Here is a 16,698-nt window from a genome sequence, read left to right as displayed (position 1 = left end):
GCAAGATGACCTCTACAGAGTATGTTGACACAGACTCCGGAGTCACAGACCACCAGACCAAAGACACGTAGACGGCAGATGATTCAGATGATTCACCCCAGCTCCTCTGTTCTTCCCCTTTAAAAACTGCTAACTCAATTTTTCTAAATGTAAATTGGAAGTGCCAGTTCAAGTACACTGCCTATTTTTAATGATCTTTTATTTATTCATTGGTAGGAGTTATTTATATATTGTCAGATATGTGTAATGAGAATATTTATCCCAGTGGGTGGTTTGTTTTTTCATTCTCGTAAAAATGCCTTTCAATGAATAGTTCTTTCTTTTCATTAAATGCAAATGATCAATTAAAAAAAATAAAAACTGCTAACTCAGACCAATGAGGAGTGGATGTGAGGCTTGTCTCCTCCCTTGCTTGGAGCCATTACTTTGCTGCAAACCCCGCTGTCAGGGTTTGGCTTTCTGTGCTTGGGCCTTTGATGGGTGCCAGTCTCTCCTTCCCCTCCCCCCAGGGCTCAACCACACACGACCTCCCATGCTTCCCTGAACTTACAGACCAGGCTCTGCCCTAGAAAGTACCAGAAAGGCTCACCTCCCCACACACTTGCTCACGGGCCACTCCCACTGGGCCCACCAGGAGGCGAGGCTGGGCCTCTGCCTGCAGAGTCAGCGCCCAGTGATGGGAGAGGCCCAGTGCCCACTGAGGTGCAGCCCTGTCGGGTGGGGGGCAGCTGGAGCTTTCGGAAAGGCCAGTCCTGTCCAGACAGCTCCCAGCACAGGCCCCACCCTGCCCCAATAAGACGGGGACCCTTCCCTTCCCAGGATGTTGAAACTTCTCATCCCAGGATGTCTCAATCCCAAACCAAACCCCGTCAGAACCAAGCCCTTAACTAACTCCATCCACCTGACCCCACCCCAGCCTGAGGCCCTGGGAGTCATCACCTCCCCACCACTGGACTCCTTTGTGCCTCTTCTGTCCACCCACGTCAGCCCTTCACTGTGTCCCCGGGTCACACGCCCATGATGTTCACAGCAGCCCACACGACAGGCCGGCCCAGGTGGGGCGCTGGGCCGGGCCATGGGATGAGGGGCGCCAGGCGGGCAGATGCCCGCGGGAGGGAGGGCCTGCCAGCCAGCCCCTGGCCCTCTCCCCCAGCTCCTCCAGCTCCCGCGCTGGGCGGGGGCTTCTCTCCCCTCCGTCCTCGGTCCAGCTGCCCGCTGCTCTCCGGACCCCAAACGCCCCTGTCGTTTCAGGACCCACTACTGTCATCTCACGCAGGGGGTCAAACTGTGGGGACCCGGAGACCAAGACAGGACAGTGGGGTCTGGGGGCACTGTGGTCCGGGAGGCCAGGGAGGAGTCAGGATAGGCCAACTCCATCCGCGCCCTGCCCCGCACCGGCCCGGTGCCCCCGAGGTTCCCCGCAGGGCAGTGCCCGGGGCAGCGTCCGCCCAGCCCCCGCGAGACCCGGAGCACCTCCCTTCCCGGGAACCTGCGGACCGCGCCCGCACTCCCACCCACATCCTGCAGGGCCCCGCCCACCCGGGCCCCGCCCACCCTCTCCGCGGGTCCTGCGGCCGCGCCGCCATCCCGCCCTCTGACTCAGCCGACGGGGGTGGCGGACACCAAACCCAGTGAGGGGGGACAGCCCTACAGCACACGACCCTTGGTCCCGAGAAGGTGCCTGCCTGCCGGGGGTCCCAGGCTGCGGCCTGCTCCTACCCACGGCGCATCCCTATCAGGACGCCCCGCGCCCCATTCCCGTCCCGGGCGCCCGGCACCCCATTTCCGGTCCCGGATTCCCCCCCAGCCGCGCGCCGTGGTTCCGCCCGCGCGTCACGTGACCGCCGCACCAGGTCCGGGGGCTCGGTTTCGGTCAGCTGCTCCCGCCACAGTCCGCTGCTCCAGCGCGCCCGCTGCTTCCGAGTTACCGCCGCCTGGGGTTCACGCCCGCCCGCCGCGCCCGCCGCCGAGATGATGTGCGGCGCGCCCACCGCCACGCAGCCGGCCACGGCCGACATCCAGGCCATCGCCGACCGGGTCAGGGCCGCGGGGGGCGGATGGGGTCCTGTGGGGCCGGGCAGTCCGCAGGCATCGCCGCTGGGACGGAGGCGGTGCGCCCGAGCGCATCCCGCCGTGGGCCGGGCTGGGCGCGGGCCGATGCCCTTCCCCGCCTGGGAAGCGCGCCCGCGAGCGGAGGTGTCCACAGGGGCAGGGCCGCGACGTGCCCGTCGGGGAAAAGCACTTAAGAGATCAAACGGTACAGTAGGAGGGGCGAAGTCACCCTGAGTGAGTCCGGGGACAGGGTCCACAGGCGTCCTAGACTTAGGCTGTTATTCTAGCACTTTCGTGTACGTTTGAAGTTCTCTCCAAATGAACGTCTTCGAAACGCAATCCAGCCTGGGTCGCGGAGGCAGAGCCTGGTTCGGGCCCTGGGCAGCTGTCGGGCCGGGTTCCGAGGAAGGCACCTGCACCCAAGGATCAGGTGAGGGTGGGAGGAGCGGGGCCTGCCCTGCCTAGCCTCGTGTGTCAGCAAAGTCGGCTCTTGACAAGCAAGACCCCTTCCCGCCTCTTCGTGGTTTTCCGGGCCTGAGAATTCCCCGCTTGTCATGTGAACTTTAAATGTGTGTCAGCTCACTTGGGAGGGAAGAGTTATTGTCTCAAAGGGTCCCTTCGTTTGGGGTCAGTCCCTTGAAAGTGATACGTTAGTGGACCGTTCTCACTGCCCCTGGGAACAAGGAGGCTGCCTGTGTGCTGGGTGGTCTCTGTGAGGGGCATGGGCACCATCTGGTGGCCCTTTGTACTGACGCTTTTGGGACAGTCTGGGCTGCACATGAGAAGATCAGAGGCCAGAGACCGGCCCCGGTCAGAAGGATGTCGCGGTGCTGCACTCCGCCCCCATCTCCTCCAGTCCCGTCCTAGGGACCTCCCTGGCCCTCTGCCCCACCTGGTCCCCTCAGGGCTGGGAACTGGCAGCTTCCTTAGTGACCCGGGGCCTTCTGCACACCCCCTGGCTACAGCCCAGCTCATCTTTCTCCTGGCCGGCAGGCAGCGGTGTCGGTGACCTGCCATCCCGCAGGCCGTGGCCTGGCCTGGCATTCGCCGCCTCCACATGCTCTGTTCCGCCACCTCCTTTAGGGTTTTCTCAAGCCAATCAAGGGCGGGGGCTCTGTGCAAGCCCCCCTGAAGCAGAGAAAGAGACAATTCCATCTCAGACTCCCAGGAGGGTCTGTGGGTGTCACTCACCCCGCTGGTCTTGTAAACTGTCTGCAGAGTCAGTTCCCTGCAGACCTGGCAGGCACCTGGCAGGAAGAAGGGCCCCACGGGGGAGTGTTCAGACGCAGGTGGCACCAGCCCCAGGGGGACACGCGCACCACCGTGAGAGCCGTGGCAGCTGCGTGGAGAGAAGGAGGCCCGCCTTCTCACTTCCTGACCCACCCTCCTGCCCTTTCTGCCCACCTTATCCACAGGGAGCCCCCCTCCCTGAAGGCCTTTGCCACAGGGACTCGCTGGCATGCATGGCGGTGACCCCCTCAGCTCCCAAAGCAGCATGCTTCCGGGCTTCACTGAAATCCTCCGACCCTCTAGAACTGGTCCTGTGACTGCAGTGCAGAGGCAGCGTGCTCTAGTGCCTGCCAGTAATCCAGAGAGCAGCCAGAGCACTTTGAAACTAGATTAGGTTTTAAAGTCAAGACAAAACAACCTGCTCCCCGCTTCCTCCATAAGAATGCTCAGTTCCCAAAAGGCCAAGACCCTGGAAAACAGGACTGATCCGAAAGTGTGATTACCGTTTGACACCAAGCATCAGGATCAGCCTCTGCCCAAAGGCATTGCATCCTAGAGAAATCATCTAAAAATGCAGCAAAGCATTTTTCCCTGCAAAAGTGTGTTGTCTGCTGCATGATCTGTCACACAAGAAATTGGGAATACTTAAGAGAATTAAGGCACATCTAGAAGATGGAAGATTAAATTTAATACTAAATTTTGTTTAACATTTTTAACTGTTTTAGCGTTCAATTTTAAAAGAGTAATTAGTGACTTCCATGGTGGTGCAGTGGTTAAAAATCCTCCTGCCAATGCAGGGGACACAGGTTCAATCCCTGGTCTGGGAAGATCGACATGCCGCGGAGCAACTAAGCTCGTGCGCCACAACTACTGAGCCCGTGTGCCACAATACTGAAGCCCGTGTGACACAGCTACTGAAGCCCGCGTGCCTAGAGGCCGTGCTCCGCAATGAAGAGTAGCCCCCACTGGCTGCAACTAGAGAAAGCCCGCAAGCAGCAACGAAGACCCAACGCAGCCAAAAATAAATTAATAAATAAATATAATTTATTTAAAAATAGACAAATAAAAGTGTAATTAGGAACTTCCCTGGTGGTCCAGTGGTCAAGAATCCTGCTTCCAATGCAGGGGACGCAGGTTCGAGCCCTGGTCAGGCAACTAAGATCCCACATGCCGCGGAGCAACTAAGCCCGCATGCCACAACTACTGAGCCTGTGCGCCACAACTACAGAGCCCGCACGCCGCAAGGGAGAGCCCGCATGCGGCAACTGAGACTCGATGCAGCAAAAATTAAAATTAAAAAACAGAATTTAAAAGAGTAATTAAAAAACTATATATACTCTTTGCAATGAACTGTTTGTTAAGTAAAAGAGAAAAACCGGGTATGAACTTACATACGTTGTCGTGATGATGAAAATATCAAACTATTCCATGCCTGGAAAAGAAAGGGAAAATGACACAGAGAAATAGTACCGTTGAAACTCGGCAGAATGAGAGAGCTGTTTTCTATACTTTATCAGCAGAGCTGACAATTTAATGTGTCTGCTCAGTTGTGAAGAACAGTCGTGTTATAGAAAGTCTGTAGAGGGCCGGCGTCAGAGTTCAGCTGTGACATTTAATTCAAGTAAGTGCACGTGTCTCTCCGTTCTCTTCTCCCCCAGGTGAGGTCCCAGCTGGAAGAGAAGGAGAAGAAGTTCCCGATGTTCAAGGCTGTGGAGTTCAAGAGCCAGGTGGTCGCCGGGATGGTCTTCTTCATCAAGGTGGGATGTCAGCCTCTTCGGAGGGTCTGGCCTGAATTGGGGGCTCCTAGGTGCCTGGGCAGGGGTGCTTAAGAGGGTCGAGTGGCAGCCCCCAGCTTCAGGGGGTTGCTGGCCATCTAAAATGAGCACGTGTGTGCATGCGCGCATGTGTGTGTGCGCGTGTGTGCACAGCCTCCTGGAGGGGAGGACCGAGCCTTTCGGGGACTCGGGGCTCTGACGGAGTGCGTGTGGGTGCCGGGTGCTGGCTGGGGCAACGAGGGCGTCCCCTGCACTCGAAGGAGGAAGGTGGGAATGTCCTCAGCCCAGTTGCTGGTCACCTGAAGGGACGTGGCCTCCAGGCACCCAGGGCCTTTCTCCGAGTCCAGCCGAGTCCAGGGGAGCAGGGGGGCTTGGGGTCAGAGGCCACACCCGCCCATCACTGGACTCTTTTTCCAGGTTCAAGTGGATGAGGACAACTTCGTGCACATTCGAGCATTTGAAAGCCTCCCGCATGAGAGAAAGCCCTTGGCCTTGGTCGGCTACCAGACCCACAAAGGCAGACACGACGAGCTGACCTACTTCTAGTCCTGCTCTTGCACAGAGCCCGTCGCCCACGTGGGTCTCTGCACTGCCAGCCTGTATCTGGGAGCTCACGCAGTGCCACTCGGGGTGGGGGTGGGACGCACCTCTCCGGTGTCTCTGTTCTTCACTTTCATTGTGTTCATTTTTTTCTCCCAGTCAATGATCTTAAGTAAATTACTTTTAAGGAGGGCTTGTGTTATCTTTAAATATATGTATTTTTTCAGTGTTCACAAGTTTTCTCTGTTCTGGGGTTTTTTCTTCATCTGAAGCCGTAATCACAGTAGAGAGGGGTCACGAGGTGAGAGCTGTCCAGGGTGGAGCCCCCGCTGGGCCGCGTGCGGCCTGAGACCCCTCCGGCCTGAGGAGCTGAGCAGGGGGCCGGGAATGCCCAGGTCACAGCAGGCGGGCTGTAGACCCAGGAGTCCAGGAGCCTGTGTTCTAACCGCAGCTCCACACGCCTCCGTTGCTGTGACTCTGTATGCTGTCTCTAAAATACAAGATTTGAGGGAATTCCCTGGCGGTCCAGTGGTTAGGACTCCGGGCCTTCGCTGCCGAGTGTGAGGGTCAATCCCGGTTGGGGAACTAAGATCTCGCAAGCTGCATGGCGCGGCCAAAAATGAATAAATACATAAATACATGAATACATTTTTTTCAGCAAATCCGATTCTAGAGCATTAGCTCGAGATGTCCTCAGACACATTGGCACATTTCTGGCTCCGGTATAGAGATGGCCAGGTGCGGGCAGGAGAGGTGGTAACCCTGCAGGTACCGCCGAGCGCCATCAGCCCGCAAGGCTGTCGTGAGCTCAGCCTCTGGGCTGCACGTGGTCTGCACCGTCTCCCACCCCTGAGACCCCTGCCCACCTGACGCTCCCCATGCCCACCGGCACCCAGGAGCCAGTCCTGCACTTCCTGGGCATGTAGGGCATTCCTGGCCACTCAGGCCTATGCTTCCCTCTCCGCTTGGCTGAGACCTGCCTGGGGACTGGCCTGGAGCTCCAGAGGTGGTAGAGGTGCATCTGGAAGGGAAAAGTGTCGGTCTGTGAGGCACCTGCCTCAGGTGTGTGGCTGTTGCTTGGTCTCCAGGTGCGGGAGCTGGTTTTCAGCCAAGGCGAGTGTGGTGGGCTGCTGGGCATCTGGAGGAATTAGGGATTCAAGATCCTCAGACCTGTCCTTCCAAACGTCCCTATCCCAGGCCTTGGGGCCCACTCCTCCCCTTTAAGGACCCTACTTTCAACGCAACCCATTTTCTTGGTTTCCCAGGGCTGCCAGGCCCCAGGCGTCCCTGGGCTTGTGGCTGCATCACGCATCTGCCTCTGTGTCTGTGTGCCTCCTCATCCCATCAGGACCCCAGTTACCAGATTTAGGTCCACCCTAATGCAGTGTGACCTCAACTAGTACATCTGCAAAGATCCTATTTCCAAATAAGGTCACATTCTGAGGTTCTGGTGGCCCTGACTTACTGGAGGACACCATTGATTTTGGGGGAGACACCAGTCAAAGCTAAATTTAGCATCCTTTTCAAGGGTGCTACCTTTATAATGAGACCCTGAATTCTACACTCAAAGTGGGCAAACTGTAATGTGAATCATATCTGAATAAATCTTTAGCAGTGGGGAAAGGGATGGATGGGAGAGAGAGGAAAGTGCCTACTCTCCTCTCCCTTCCTTTCCCCTATCCCCTCTACCCCGTACCCCAAGGTCATGGATGACAGCCACATTCCAGGGAAAGCAGAACAACACGACGGAAGGGGCCTGGGACAGCCTCGTGCAGGCTAAGACTGCTGCAGGGGCCAGCCTGAGTCTGCACCTCATGGGGAATTTCTTCAGTGTCCTAATTTAGGCAGAATTACAGATAGGACGAGGCTGTGTGGCTGAGATCCCAGAGGCCCCTGGAAAGTTCCATGCAACACGTGTCCCAGTGCCCGAAACCTGTGGATGTTACTTTATACAGCAAAAGGGACTTGGCAGATGTGGTTAAGCTAAGGGTCTTAAGATGGGGAGATGGTCTTGGCGTAGCCGGGTGGGCCCAGCGTCATCACAGGGTCCCCGTGAGAGGGAGGCAGGAGGGTCAGTGTCAGAGAGACTGAAGGTGGAGGAGGGGCCACGAGCCAAGCAACACAGGTGCCTCCAGAAGCTGGAAAAGGCAGGCAGGGACGAGTCTCTCCGGAGCCTGCGGAAGGAGCCAGCTCTGCCCACCCATTTTCAGACATCTGACCTCCAGACTGTGAAAGAATACATCATCTGTGTTGCTTTAAGCTCCTCAACTAGCGGGAACGTGTCACAGCAGCCACTGGAGACTGTCGCCAGGAGGGGGAGTCTGGGCCAGGAGGGCCTTGCTGGCGAGCAGAGCAGCCACTGGAGACTGTCGCCAGGAGGGGGAGTCTGGGCCAGGAGGGCCTTGCTGGCGAGCAGAGCAGCACAGGGTTGGCAGAAGCGGATCTGAGAGGTCGAGTCAGAGGCACTTGGGACAGGATCCCGCGTCCTCCCCCACCCCTCCCTGCCTGTCCAGCAGGGCCAGGTGCTGCCCGGAGGCGACCTGAGGACTTATTTACAGAGGTGTGGGCTGATCCTGGGGAGAGCAGGTACCTGCCGGGCTCACAGGACCAGCGCTGTCACCACCCAGGTGTGAAGGAAGCCGGAAGGAGTGTGAGGCTTGGGCAGTGGCTGAAGCTGGTCCTCAGAATCGGGCAGGGAGGGGCTGGGAGAGGGAGCCCAATCCTGCGGGAAGCCCGCCTGGAGCCCACTGCCCAGAGCATCCAAACCAGCCCTCCCAGGGCAGAGAACAGAGCAGGAGAGGGCATCCGGCCATGGCGGGCAGGACAGTGCAGGTCCTTTCCCGAAAGAGGGATGTCAGGTCCTTTCCCGAGGGAATCGGCTGCCCTCCGTCCCCAGCAGTAACCACTGCTTGGTTGGCTGTTTAACACAGCTTTAGGTCCTAGTTCACAGAAGGGAGCTCCTCTGGAAAAAAAGAAATCACACTTCAACACAATCACCATGAAAATATTTATTTGTGATAATCATAAGTCAGTAAGACCAGTACAGACAGACACGGCCTCTACAGCACTGGAACGAGTTTTACGTTTAAAACACATCCACACGCACACAGGTGGGGTTGGTAGAGCACGGAGCTAGTGAAACCACTGCCAGAAACACAGAGATCCCCCCGGCCCCCGCCAACTTGCAGCCGGGATCGAGCTGTGTCCCAAGGCTGCATCACTTCCCCTGAGAAGCCTCCAAAATCTGAGCTCAATTAGGGAAGGACTGGGTTGGCATCGACTGGCCTGAGTCAGTGCCTCAGTCCTCCAGTGGGTCCAGTTTTGCAACTGTTGGGGGAAATCCCAACGAAAATTCTAAATTAGAAAGTATGCAGCTTTAAATCTCAAAACATTCAAAACGCTGCCCACGTACTTCTTATCCTTAAGGGGCTGCATGGAGTAAATTAAGATTTCACTTTCATTTCCCCATATATCAACATCTACACCTCCCATCATCAAGATGACAGTCCCAGATATTTTGCAGGAATGCACCAAGGCTGGAGTTTCGGGGCACACTGGGGGGGGTTGCTGCCAGGCTTACTGATTCCCCCTTTCTGTCCCCTGACCCCCCACCATGCCCTACACCCACCCTCCTTGTGCCAGAAGTTGGGTCCTCGGTGAGAAAGCAACTAGTGGTCCAAAACCCGCTGACCCAGCTCCGGCTCAGAAAAGCATGAGGGAGGGGGCCCAGCTCTGCATCCTTGGATGCACAAGGACTAAGTCCTGCCTGGGGGCTTCACGAGCACAGGGGCCTAGGGTGGCGTGCCCTCCTCTCTGTCTGCCCAGTCCTGGCCCTTGCAGGGCAGTGATGCCCCAGGCCAGGGTGAGTGGCCCGTGGCCTCACGAAGGTATGTCCTCCCAGAACGGGTTTCCTGCTGCAGAAGATCGGGGACCTGCCCCATGCTGATGTGGGGCTGGGAGCTTCCTTCACTGCAACCCTGGAGCTTGGGGTCCCTCCCTGAGGGTCAGAGATGGACACAAGGTCTCCCGCTCTGAGCACAAGCCTCTGCTCAGCTCGGACAGTGGAAAGCTTAAAACACACCTGTTTACTCTGCCAGAAGTTAAAAAGAAAATTCTAGGAAGAACTTTCCAATCATATAAAGTTGTAAAATAGACTCTAAGTCAGACCTAAGATTACTCATCAAATGACCAAACAAACACACCGTGTCGTGAGCGCAAACCTCTAACGAAAGGCAGGAATGTAGTTTGTAAGACATCATTTCTTAATCGGTATCTTTGCACATTAACAACAGAAAACGTTCTGTCTGCACCAAGAATGAACTACAGGAGTCCACGGGAAGACACGCGCTACGGAGAGCTCAGTTTTAGGAACTAGGGCCCCAGGCCACGTGGCAGCGGGACACATTCACGGGCCTCCGCCCCGTGCAGTGCAGTACAGACTACAAAGCCTGGTTCCAATCACCGGACCGGAAATACTAATGCCCCAAAGAAAAAGCCCCTAGAAGGGCAGCTGCTGTGTGTCACCTACCAGGGCGGGGCAGGGACCTCTGCCCTCGTTGCCCGCTTGTGGCACAGGCCAGAAGCGCGTGACTGGGTTCTGAAACCACAGCGCTGTCTGTAAAAACAGGCAGGAGTTCATGACACTGTTGGCTGCAGAAGCAAACACACGCAAGGGTGCATCAGCTCTGCACACAGCTCCAAGGCCACCCTTGTGCGGGCGATGCTCGGTCCCTGCTCTGCGGGGGCCCAGCCTGACCGACGCCCATGGGCCGACCTGGAGAACAAGGGAGGGTCTCCTGGGTGGACATGCATCCTGACCAACAGGCCCAAGTTCAAGGCTTCCTGGCCTAGGGCCGTGGACCTGGGCTCCCAGAGCCGCCTCGCCCCAAGTGCCCACCAACTGACGTGCTCCCTCTATAGACACGGGAGCAGCTCTCCAGGGGGTCCCGATGCAAAGAACCACACGAGGTGATGCGAAGGGAAGCCCCCTGCAGCCTGGCATGGAATGGAAATGGGTGGGCTCAGGATCTGAGACGTGAGTCTGGGGGCCACGTGGCTCCCACCTGCTCAGAAAGCCAGGACGGACCACATTCACCGTGTCGCTGCTGGCACATAACCCGCTCCGCTCACTCCCAATCACCCTCCTTCCGGCCCAGGCAGGTGCTGGGGGCTCCTGAGCCAACCCCTGCCCATGGGGAGACGTGTGTGAACGAGGCCTGAGACCAGGCAGGTGGCCGAGGCAGGGATTCCAGGTGATTCTGGCACCGGAGCAGAGCACAGCCCAGCCCCGTGGTCACGGGTATTGATTCACAGACACGGGCCCCGCCGCCGCAGGCAGGTGGTCCTGAGAGGGCATGTGCACACTGGGGGTCCAGCGGCCTCCAGATGGAACACCGTCCCCCCTCTTCTCTGCCTTTCAACTGATGAGTGAACGTGAGGTTCAAGCGATGAGGTCAGAAGCGCCAAGCCAGGCTCGGCCACTGCAAAATGAAACATGCTCTGAAGACTGGTCCTAACAGTTTAAGGACAGGACAAAAAGCAAAGCATCGTTGTTCCACCCCCACTGGCCTGCGTGGCAAAAGCAGTGCAGACTAACCTGGTTACCTCTGCAGCACTTGGCAATGATTCAAGACTGGTTAAAAAACAAGGACCGTATTTTGGAATCCATCTTTAAGGTCTCCAGGAGAAGGTCTGAAATCTATACTCTGGTAATGGGCAAGCAATTCAGGGCCAAAATATCTCTCATCTTAAAATAAATGATTAGTTTCCATGTTACTAAACTGTGGAAAGTGAATATAAAAAAAAAGGTTAATTCTAACTTGGACCCAAACTGTACCAAAACCCACTGCGACTGGCCATGGATAACTTCTAGACGGGAAATTCTGAACAGAGACAACCGGGGGCCTCTGCTGTCATCGTGACAGATGGACCGGGTCCCAGCAGAAACGAGCCTGAGATACACAGGTTCAGCAACATCACGACAAAAAGCACACTTTGCTCGGGTGGGGAGGTCAAACGTGCTTTCCCACAGAAGCTAAGGTTCCGGAGCCTCGATCTCCTTCTCTTAGGACAGGGGGTTCAGGCCACAGCTCTCCAGATGGCTGGGGCTTTACGGCTGGAGGAGATAGAAGAGTTCATGATTTTACGGGAGGAACAATTCTCATCGTTCTGTGTATGATATCGAGAATTGAGGGTAAAACCCACTGCAGGGGCCAGGACTCTGACATAAAACTGAAAGAACCAGAGTGCATTTTCCTTCAAGTTCACGGTGCACACAGAACAAGCCACTACCCCCAGCACCATGTTTTCAGGGCGGGTCTTCACCGTCTCATTGAAGAGAGAGAGATACTCTGGCTCTTTCCCTGGTCTTACACTTGCTCTCCAAGGTTTAAAAAAAGGAACAAGGAAAGAGAAGAACATGAAGATTTCCCGCTGGCTGGCGGTGTGGGCGTCTCCCCAGCTCTACTTGGCAGTGACAGTATTTTCCATTAAAGGCTCTGCGGAGGCCCAGGGCCCTGGGGGACGATGGCTGGTCCCTGGGCTGCCCTGTTGGGGGGCTGTCCCCCACCAGGCTACAAGCTTCCCCCTCCTCCTGGGCCAGCGGGCCCTGCAGGGACCAGGAAACATGACAGGGACACAGATGCCCTGACCCGCCGGCCGCTGAGGGGAGCTGAGGCCCCCTGACCCTGCGCGCGGGCACTAATGCCTGAGACTGACGACATTTGGAATGTGAGTGGAGCGGGGAAGAAAGAAAAGAAGAGGGTGCAGAGAGTCCAGTGGAGACTGGCCTGCCTTCGTCCGGGGGCATTTCCAACAAAAGGCAGAAGGCAGTACCAAGGAGGTGAGAGTCCTAGAGACGTGGGCACAGCCAGACAAGGGTGGAGGCTCCAGGAGAGGGCCTGCCTGTGGGGCGAGGCTGGGGGTCGGGGACAAGGGCTGCCCTGGGAGCTTCCCCAGGGACCACATCCGGGCCCCAGCCTCCTGCAGCCTCCCCGCTCTCCTCCAGACTGTGGGCTCCTGAGAGATGCAAACCTCTGCAGCCCCCAGAGTCGGGGGTGGGTGCTGAGGATGGGCAACCCTGCCTGTATCCACGCCTAGGGGTCCTCAAAGTTCTGGGTAAAGTGGGGCCAGGGAGGTCACCCCCGCAGCAGACAGCTGGACTGGTGACAGGGCCTGCGCCACGGCCGGCGCTGCCCCAGCCCAAGGTGTCTGACAGCCGCTGCTGTGAAGCTCTGCTCCCGCCTGCTGTGGGGAGGGGCGGAGCTGCGGCGGCTTCGGGAAGTCTCGCTTCCGGGCACCTGGCTGGCACAGGACGTGGGACTGCGGGACTGTGGGGGGAATGGGGGCAGGAGGGTCAGATAACTGGCCGGTGGGGTTAAGCACACCAACGGGGGGTGGGGCAGGAGCCCACCCCTGCCCTCTGTACCTGCACACTGACACGGTGACACGACACGGTTGTCACCAGCTGTAGGTGGCAAACACACAGCACCTGACCTGTTCTGCCCTAAACTGGGTGACTTTTCCAAAAGGAGCCCGACACAGTGATCTCCCCACAGGCGCGCTCGGCCGCGTGCCAGCTTCTGTCCTGTCGCCCAGGCGGTCCCTAGAGACGCTCCGAGTTACAAGGCAGTCCCCCGACACGCGTGAGACGTGCAGATTTTCGGGGTCCTGGGAAGGTCCCCGCCAAAGTGACTGTGCAGCGTCTGTGCATCTGAGCTGCATGAGCCCGTCCACACCGTGAACAGAAGGGGAGAATCTGAAACCCCCAGGGGCCTACCCTGCAGCAAAGTACGAGGCAAAAAGTTCTGAAGCAGGAACACAGAAGGTGAGGTCGGACCCAGAATAAAGACATTTGGCATCATCTTTCTGGACATGAACACTAACCCCCGACTCGCCCTCAGAGATGCAGACACAGGGGCCTCCCTGGGCCTTGCACAAAGGACGGGGGTACACCATGTATCCCAAGCCAGCCTGGGGAGGACGCCCTCGAGACGTAAACACGGAGCTGGTTTTCCAGGAGCCCTGTGGGAGGGGAGCTGGGGTCCCGAATTACAAATTTCTGTGATCGCTTTGTTATTTTTAAAAAGCACGACCAGCACATTTTCACAATGAAGACCAGTGGATGCTGGACACTCACGAAAGAAGAAAAAAATATCAAGTTTCGGTCACAGCTCTAAGGCAGACATTACATTTTTCACAAGGACGGAAACGGAGACACCTAACGCTGGGCGTTAAGAAGGCGGGTTCGCGCGGCCCTCACAGCACCGTGGCTTGGACGACGATCTCCGGGTTCTCGATGTCCTTCTTGCTCTGGACCATCCTCAGCTCCAGCTGGGCCGGGCTGGGCTTCAGTCCTTCCCCAGCCCTGGCTGCAGAACAGGCAGAGCATTAATGATGGGAACAGAGCCAGCGGAAGTTATCCCGAATCTGTCTCCTCCTTCCCTCGCCTTCGTGAGAGCCCCCAGTGCTCTGGATCACCACTGAGTTCCCATCTCAGCAGGGAGCTCCACAACGCTGCCCCTGCCCCAGCCCTAAAGGCCAAGGCCAGGGAGATGGCGGGAGCCATAGCCCTGCTCACAGTGCAGCACTGCACCCCTGCCAGCCCGTGAGGTGGTACCTTTTGCACACTTGATGGTCCGCTGCAGAACATGGTGCATGGCCGACACGGTCTTCTCACAGGCCACCTGCACGGAGGAGAGGACGCTGAGCCCCCCGCCCCCAGGCCGCCTGGATGGACTGTCCGCTGACCAGGCACTGGGGATCCACAATCACACGCTACCCCCATCACACAGCAGTCGCTGCAAAGATCCCAGGCGAGCTGAGCAGAGAGGCCTGGGGACTAAGTGGACCACAGGCAACTCTGTCAATACTGCCTGGCATGTAGTAGGTGCTTAATAAGCATTTCTGGAAGGAATCAGTTATAAAGAATCTACACGGGAAAGAGCTCCTGCCCCAGAGCTGGCCAAAGTCATTGCTTGCTGGCCTCTCCAAGTTAAAAACTCAGGGCTTCTCAGCTGCTGGGGAGGCACGTGGACTCCCTCCCCGACGCTGGGACCCAGGGCAGAACTGAGTCCGGGGTTGGCTGAGGGTGACCCAGCGAGGCCTCGTCTGGGCACCAGCTGGCCGTGAAGCAGGTCCCTGCTCACCCTCCGCCCTCGAGGGAAGGCGGGTGGACAGACCGCAGCATTTCAGCGCTCAGCGCTCGCCCCTGAGCCCGCAGGTGAGGGGAAGGGCCCCATCCCAGCCGTGCATTTCACAACATGGAGCTGACTGCTGGGGAGGGTGTGTGCCTGCCCCGCAGGGGAAGGACGGCCGCCCAGAGGGAGGTCAAAGGGCACAGCTGCGCCTGAGCACGCTAGGGCACTGTGGACGTTCACACACAAAGCGGGGGGACGGGGGACAATCCCCAGGAAGAGAGGGGTCTCCAGCAAGTCTGACTGCAGCGGCTGTGTTTTAGGACGAGTTGTCACTGGATTTCCCTCCTGCGTGATGCTTCTAGAGCCTGAGGTGCTGGGGCTACAGCTCCCCTGGCATCCTCAGCAAAGCCCTCCCTTTCCATCTGCCTCAGGACCCCTCCTGGGCCTGGGCCCGGCGGACTCCAGCTCTTAACACATTCTCCCGTTTGCGCCCCACTGACCTTGAGATTGTTGGGGTGCTTGTGCGTCCACGCCAACAGCATGGCGGCAAAGAGGTCCCCGGTGCCCACGAAGACTGCGTCCACCTTGCGCATCTCCATGCGGATGCGCTGTGTCACGACGGAGCCGTCGGGGGTCCCTGGGGGGAAGCGTACGGCAGCTGGGACCCCAGACCCTCAGCCGGCAGAGGCCCCGCGGCCCAGGAACCGGCTTGCCCTCCCCTGCACAGCGTCAGGGGGCTCAGCCTGCAGGGATCGCCCATGCCCCCCCGTGGCTGCCCGCGTCCCAAGTGAGAAAGTGAGAGACTGGAGCCCCGGAGGGCCACAGGGTCAGGGCGGCCTGGGGGACACCACGCAGCCTGAAGACGAGGGGCCGGAACGTGCGATGATGTGTGATGGGAGCCATGGGGGTGGAGGTAGAGCTGCAGGGGCCGTGCTCACTCACTGAGGTTGGGGTGCGTGCATGGGCGTGAGTGTGTGTGGATGCACGTGCATCTGTGAGTGTATCTGGGTGTGTAAGTGTCCTTTTGCACAGACACAGAGGGGGTGGTGACAGGTACACCTGGGACGGCTCTCCGGGGCAGCGGGTGTGACCCCAGCCTTCTGTGTCATTTTACGCTGCGGCGTCAGCATAATGAAACGACTGACACAGCAGAGCGTGAACGGTCCTCCCAGCGATGTCGGCATCAGCTCTGAGGCGGGGGGGATAGGGGGAGGCAGGCCTGGGGACACCTGGTTCCCCGCGAGCCGGGCTCCAGCTGGGCTGGTCCACGTGAGCCCCGAGCCCGGAAGACGGGATGTCATCCGCGTGCTGCCAGCACGGTCCCAGACACCTGCGTGGTGACCGTGGGGGGGGCCGCCTGCACCCCGCGCTCACCGCACCCCGCTTCACGGAAACCTCTCCTGGTTCTGCTTCCAGTCTGATCTTTCTTCGAGGTGTCGGGAGTTGAGGAGACTGGCCACCTGCCGAGTCAGGCTTGATTTTCTTTCCACTGAACCCAAACCTCGGAAGCCTCGAGGGGACACGCGGCAGGAAGGCGAGAGGGAGCCCGGCGCCGGGCGGGGACTTACGTGTCCTCTGGCTCCCCAGCGCGATCAAGTAGTTGCTGCCCCTCGGGGACGGCAGGTCCGAGCTGGTGATGACCACCGTGTCGGGGCCCATCGAGTGCAGCGCGTCCATCACCTGCCGGACACGGGGAGCGCGTCAGCCGCTCCTTGGCCACCCGAGACGGGGCCCTGGCGGCCCTCGCCCCGTCTCCCACCGCCCCTCAGCTTCTTGCAGAGTCTGCCTGGATGGGACTGCGGCCGCTAACGGGAGCCACACCCTGCGCCCCGCCCCTGCCCGGCAGTGACAGCTCTGCCAGGCCACAGCCGTCCCAGTTCCCCCCAGCCTCAAGTCCAAGGGTGCATGTCTATCGGTCCCACCCTGCACCCCGCCTGTGCCCGAACCCCGGAGGGAGGAGCCAA

The 16,698-nt window shown here is 58.6% G+C and overlaps 2 protein-coding genes across 2 annotated transcripts in view; one reads left to right on the top strand and one right to left on the bottom strand.

The window, feature by feature from the left end:
• The first annotated feature begins 1,842 nt into the window (after positions 1–1,842).
• Positions 1,843–5,789, top strand: CSTB (cystatin B). Its single transcript, XM_057545176.1, has 3 exons — positions 1,843–2,037; positions 4,941–5,039; positions 5,475–5,789. Exons 1-3 carry the CDS (start codon positions 1,972–1,974, stop codon positions 5,601–5,603), a joined length of 294 nt encoding a protein of 97 aa, XP_057401159.1. The 5' UTR covers positions 1,843–1,971; the 3' UTR covers positions 5,604–5,789.
• Positions 5,790–8,590: 2,801 nt separating this feature from the next.
• PDXK (pyridoxal kinase) overlaps positions 8,591–16,698 on the bottom strand; it is a 32,387-nt gene continuing 24,279 nt past the window's right edge. The window contains exons 8-11 of the mRNA XM_057545175.1: positions 16,303–16,414; positions 15,235–15,371; positions 14,215–14,281; positions 8,591–13,966 (exon numbers count right to left, since the gene is read on the bottom strand). Of these exons, the coding sequence (XP_057401158.1) occupies positions 13,854–13,966; positions 14,215–14,281; positions 15,235–15,371; positions 16,303–16,414 (429 nt within the window). The 3' untranslated portion in view covers positions 8,591–13,853. The remainder of the gene's footprint in view (positions 13,967–14,214; positions 14,282–15,234; positions 15,372–16,302; positions 16,415–16,698) is intronic.

The sequence above is a fragment of the Balaenoptera acutorostrata genome, chromosome 4 (genome assembly GCF_949987535.1).
Source record: "Balaenoptera acutorostrata chromosome 4, mBalAcu1.1, whole genome shotgun sequence".
NCBI lineage: Eukaryota > Metazoa > Chordata > Mammalia > Artiodactyla > Balaenopteridae > Balaenoptera > Balaenoptera acutorostrata.
The sequence above is the reverse complement of the archived record's forward strand: the minus strand, read 5'-3'. Positions and strand labels throughout refer to the sequence as shown.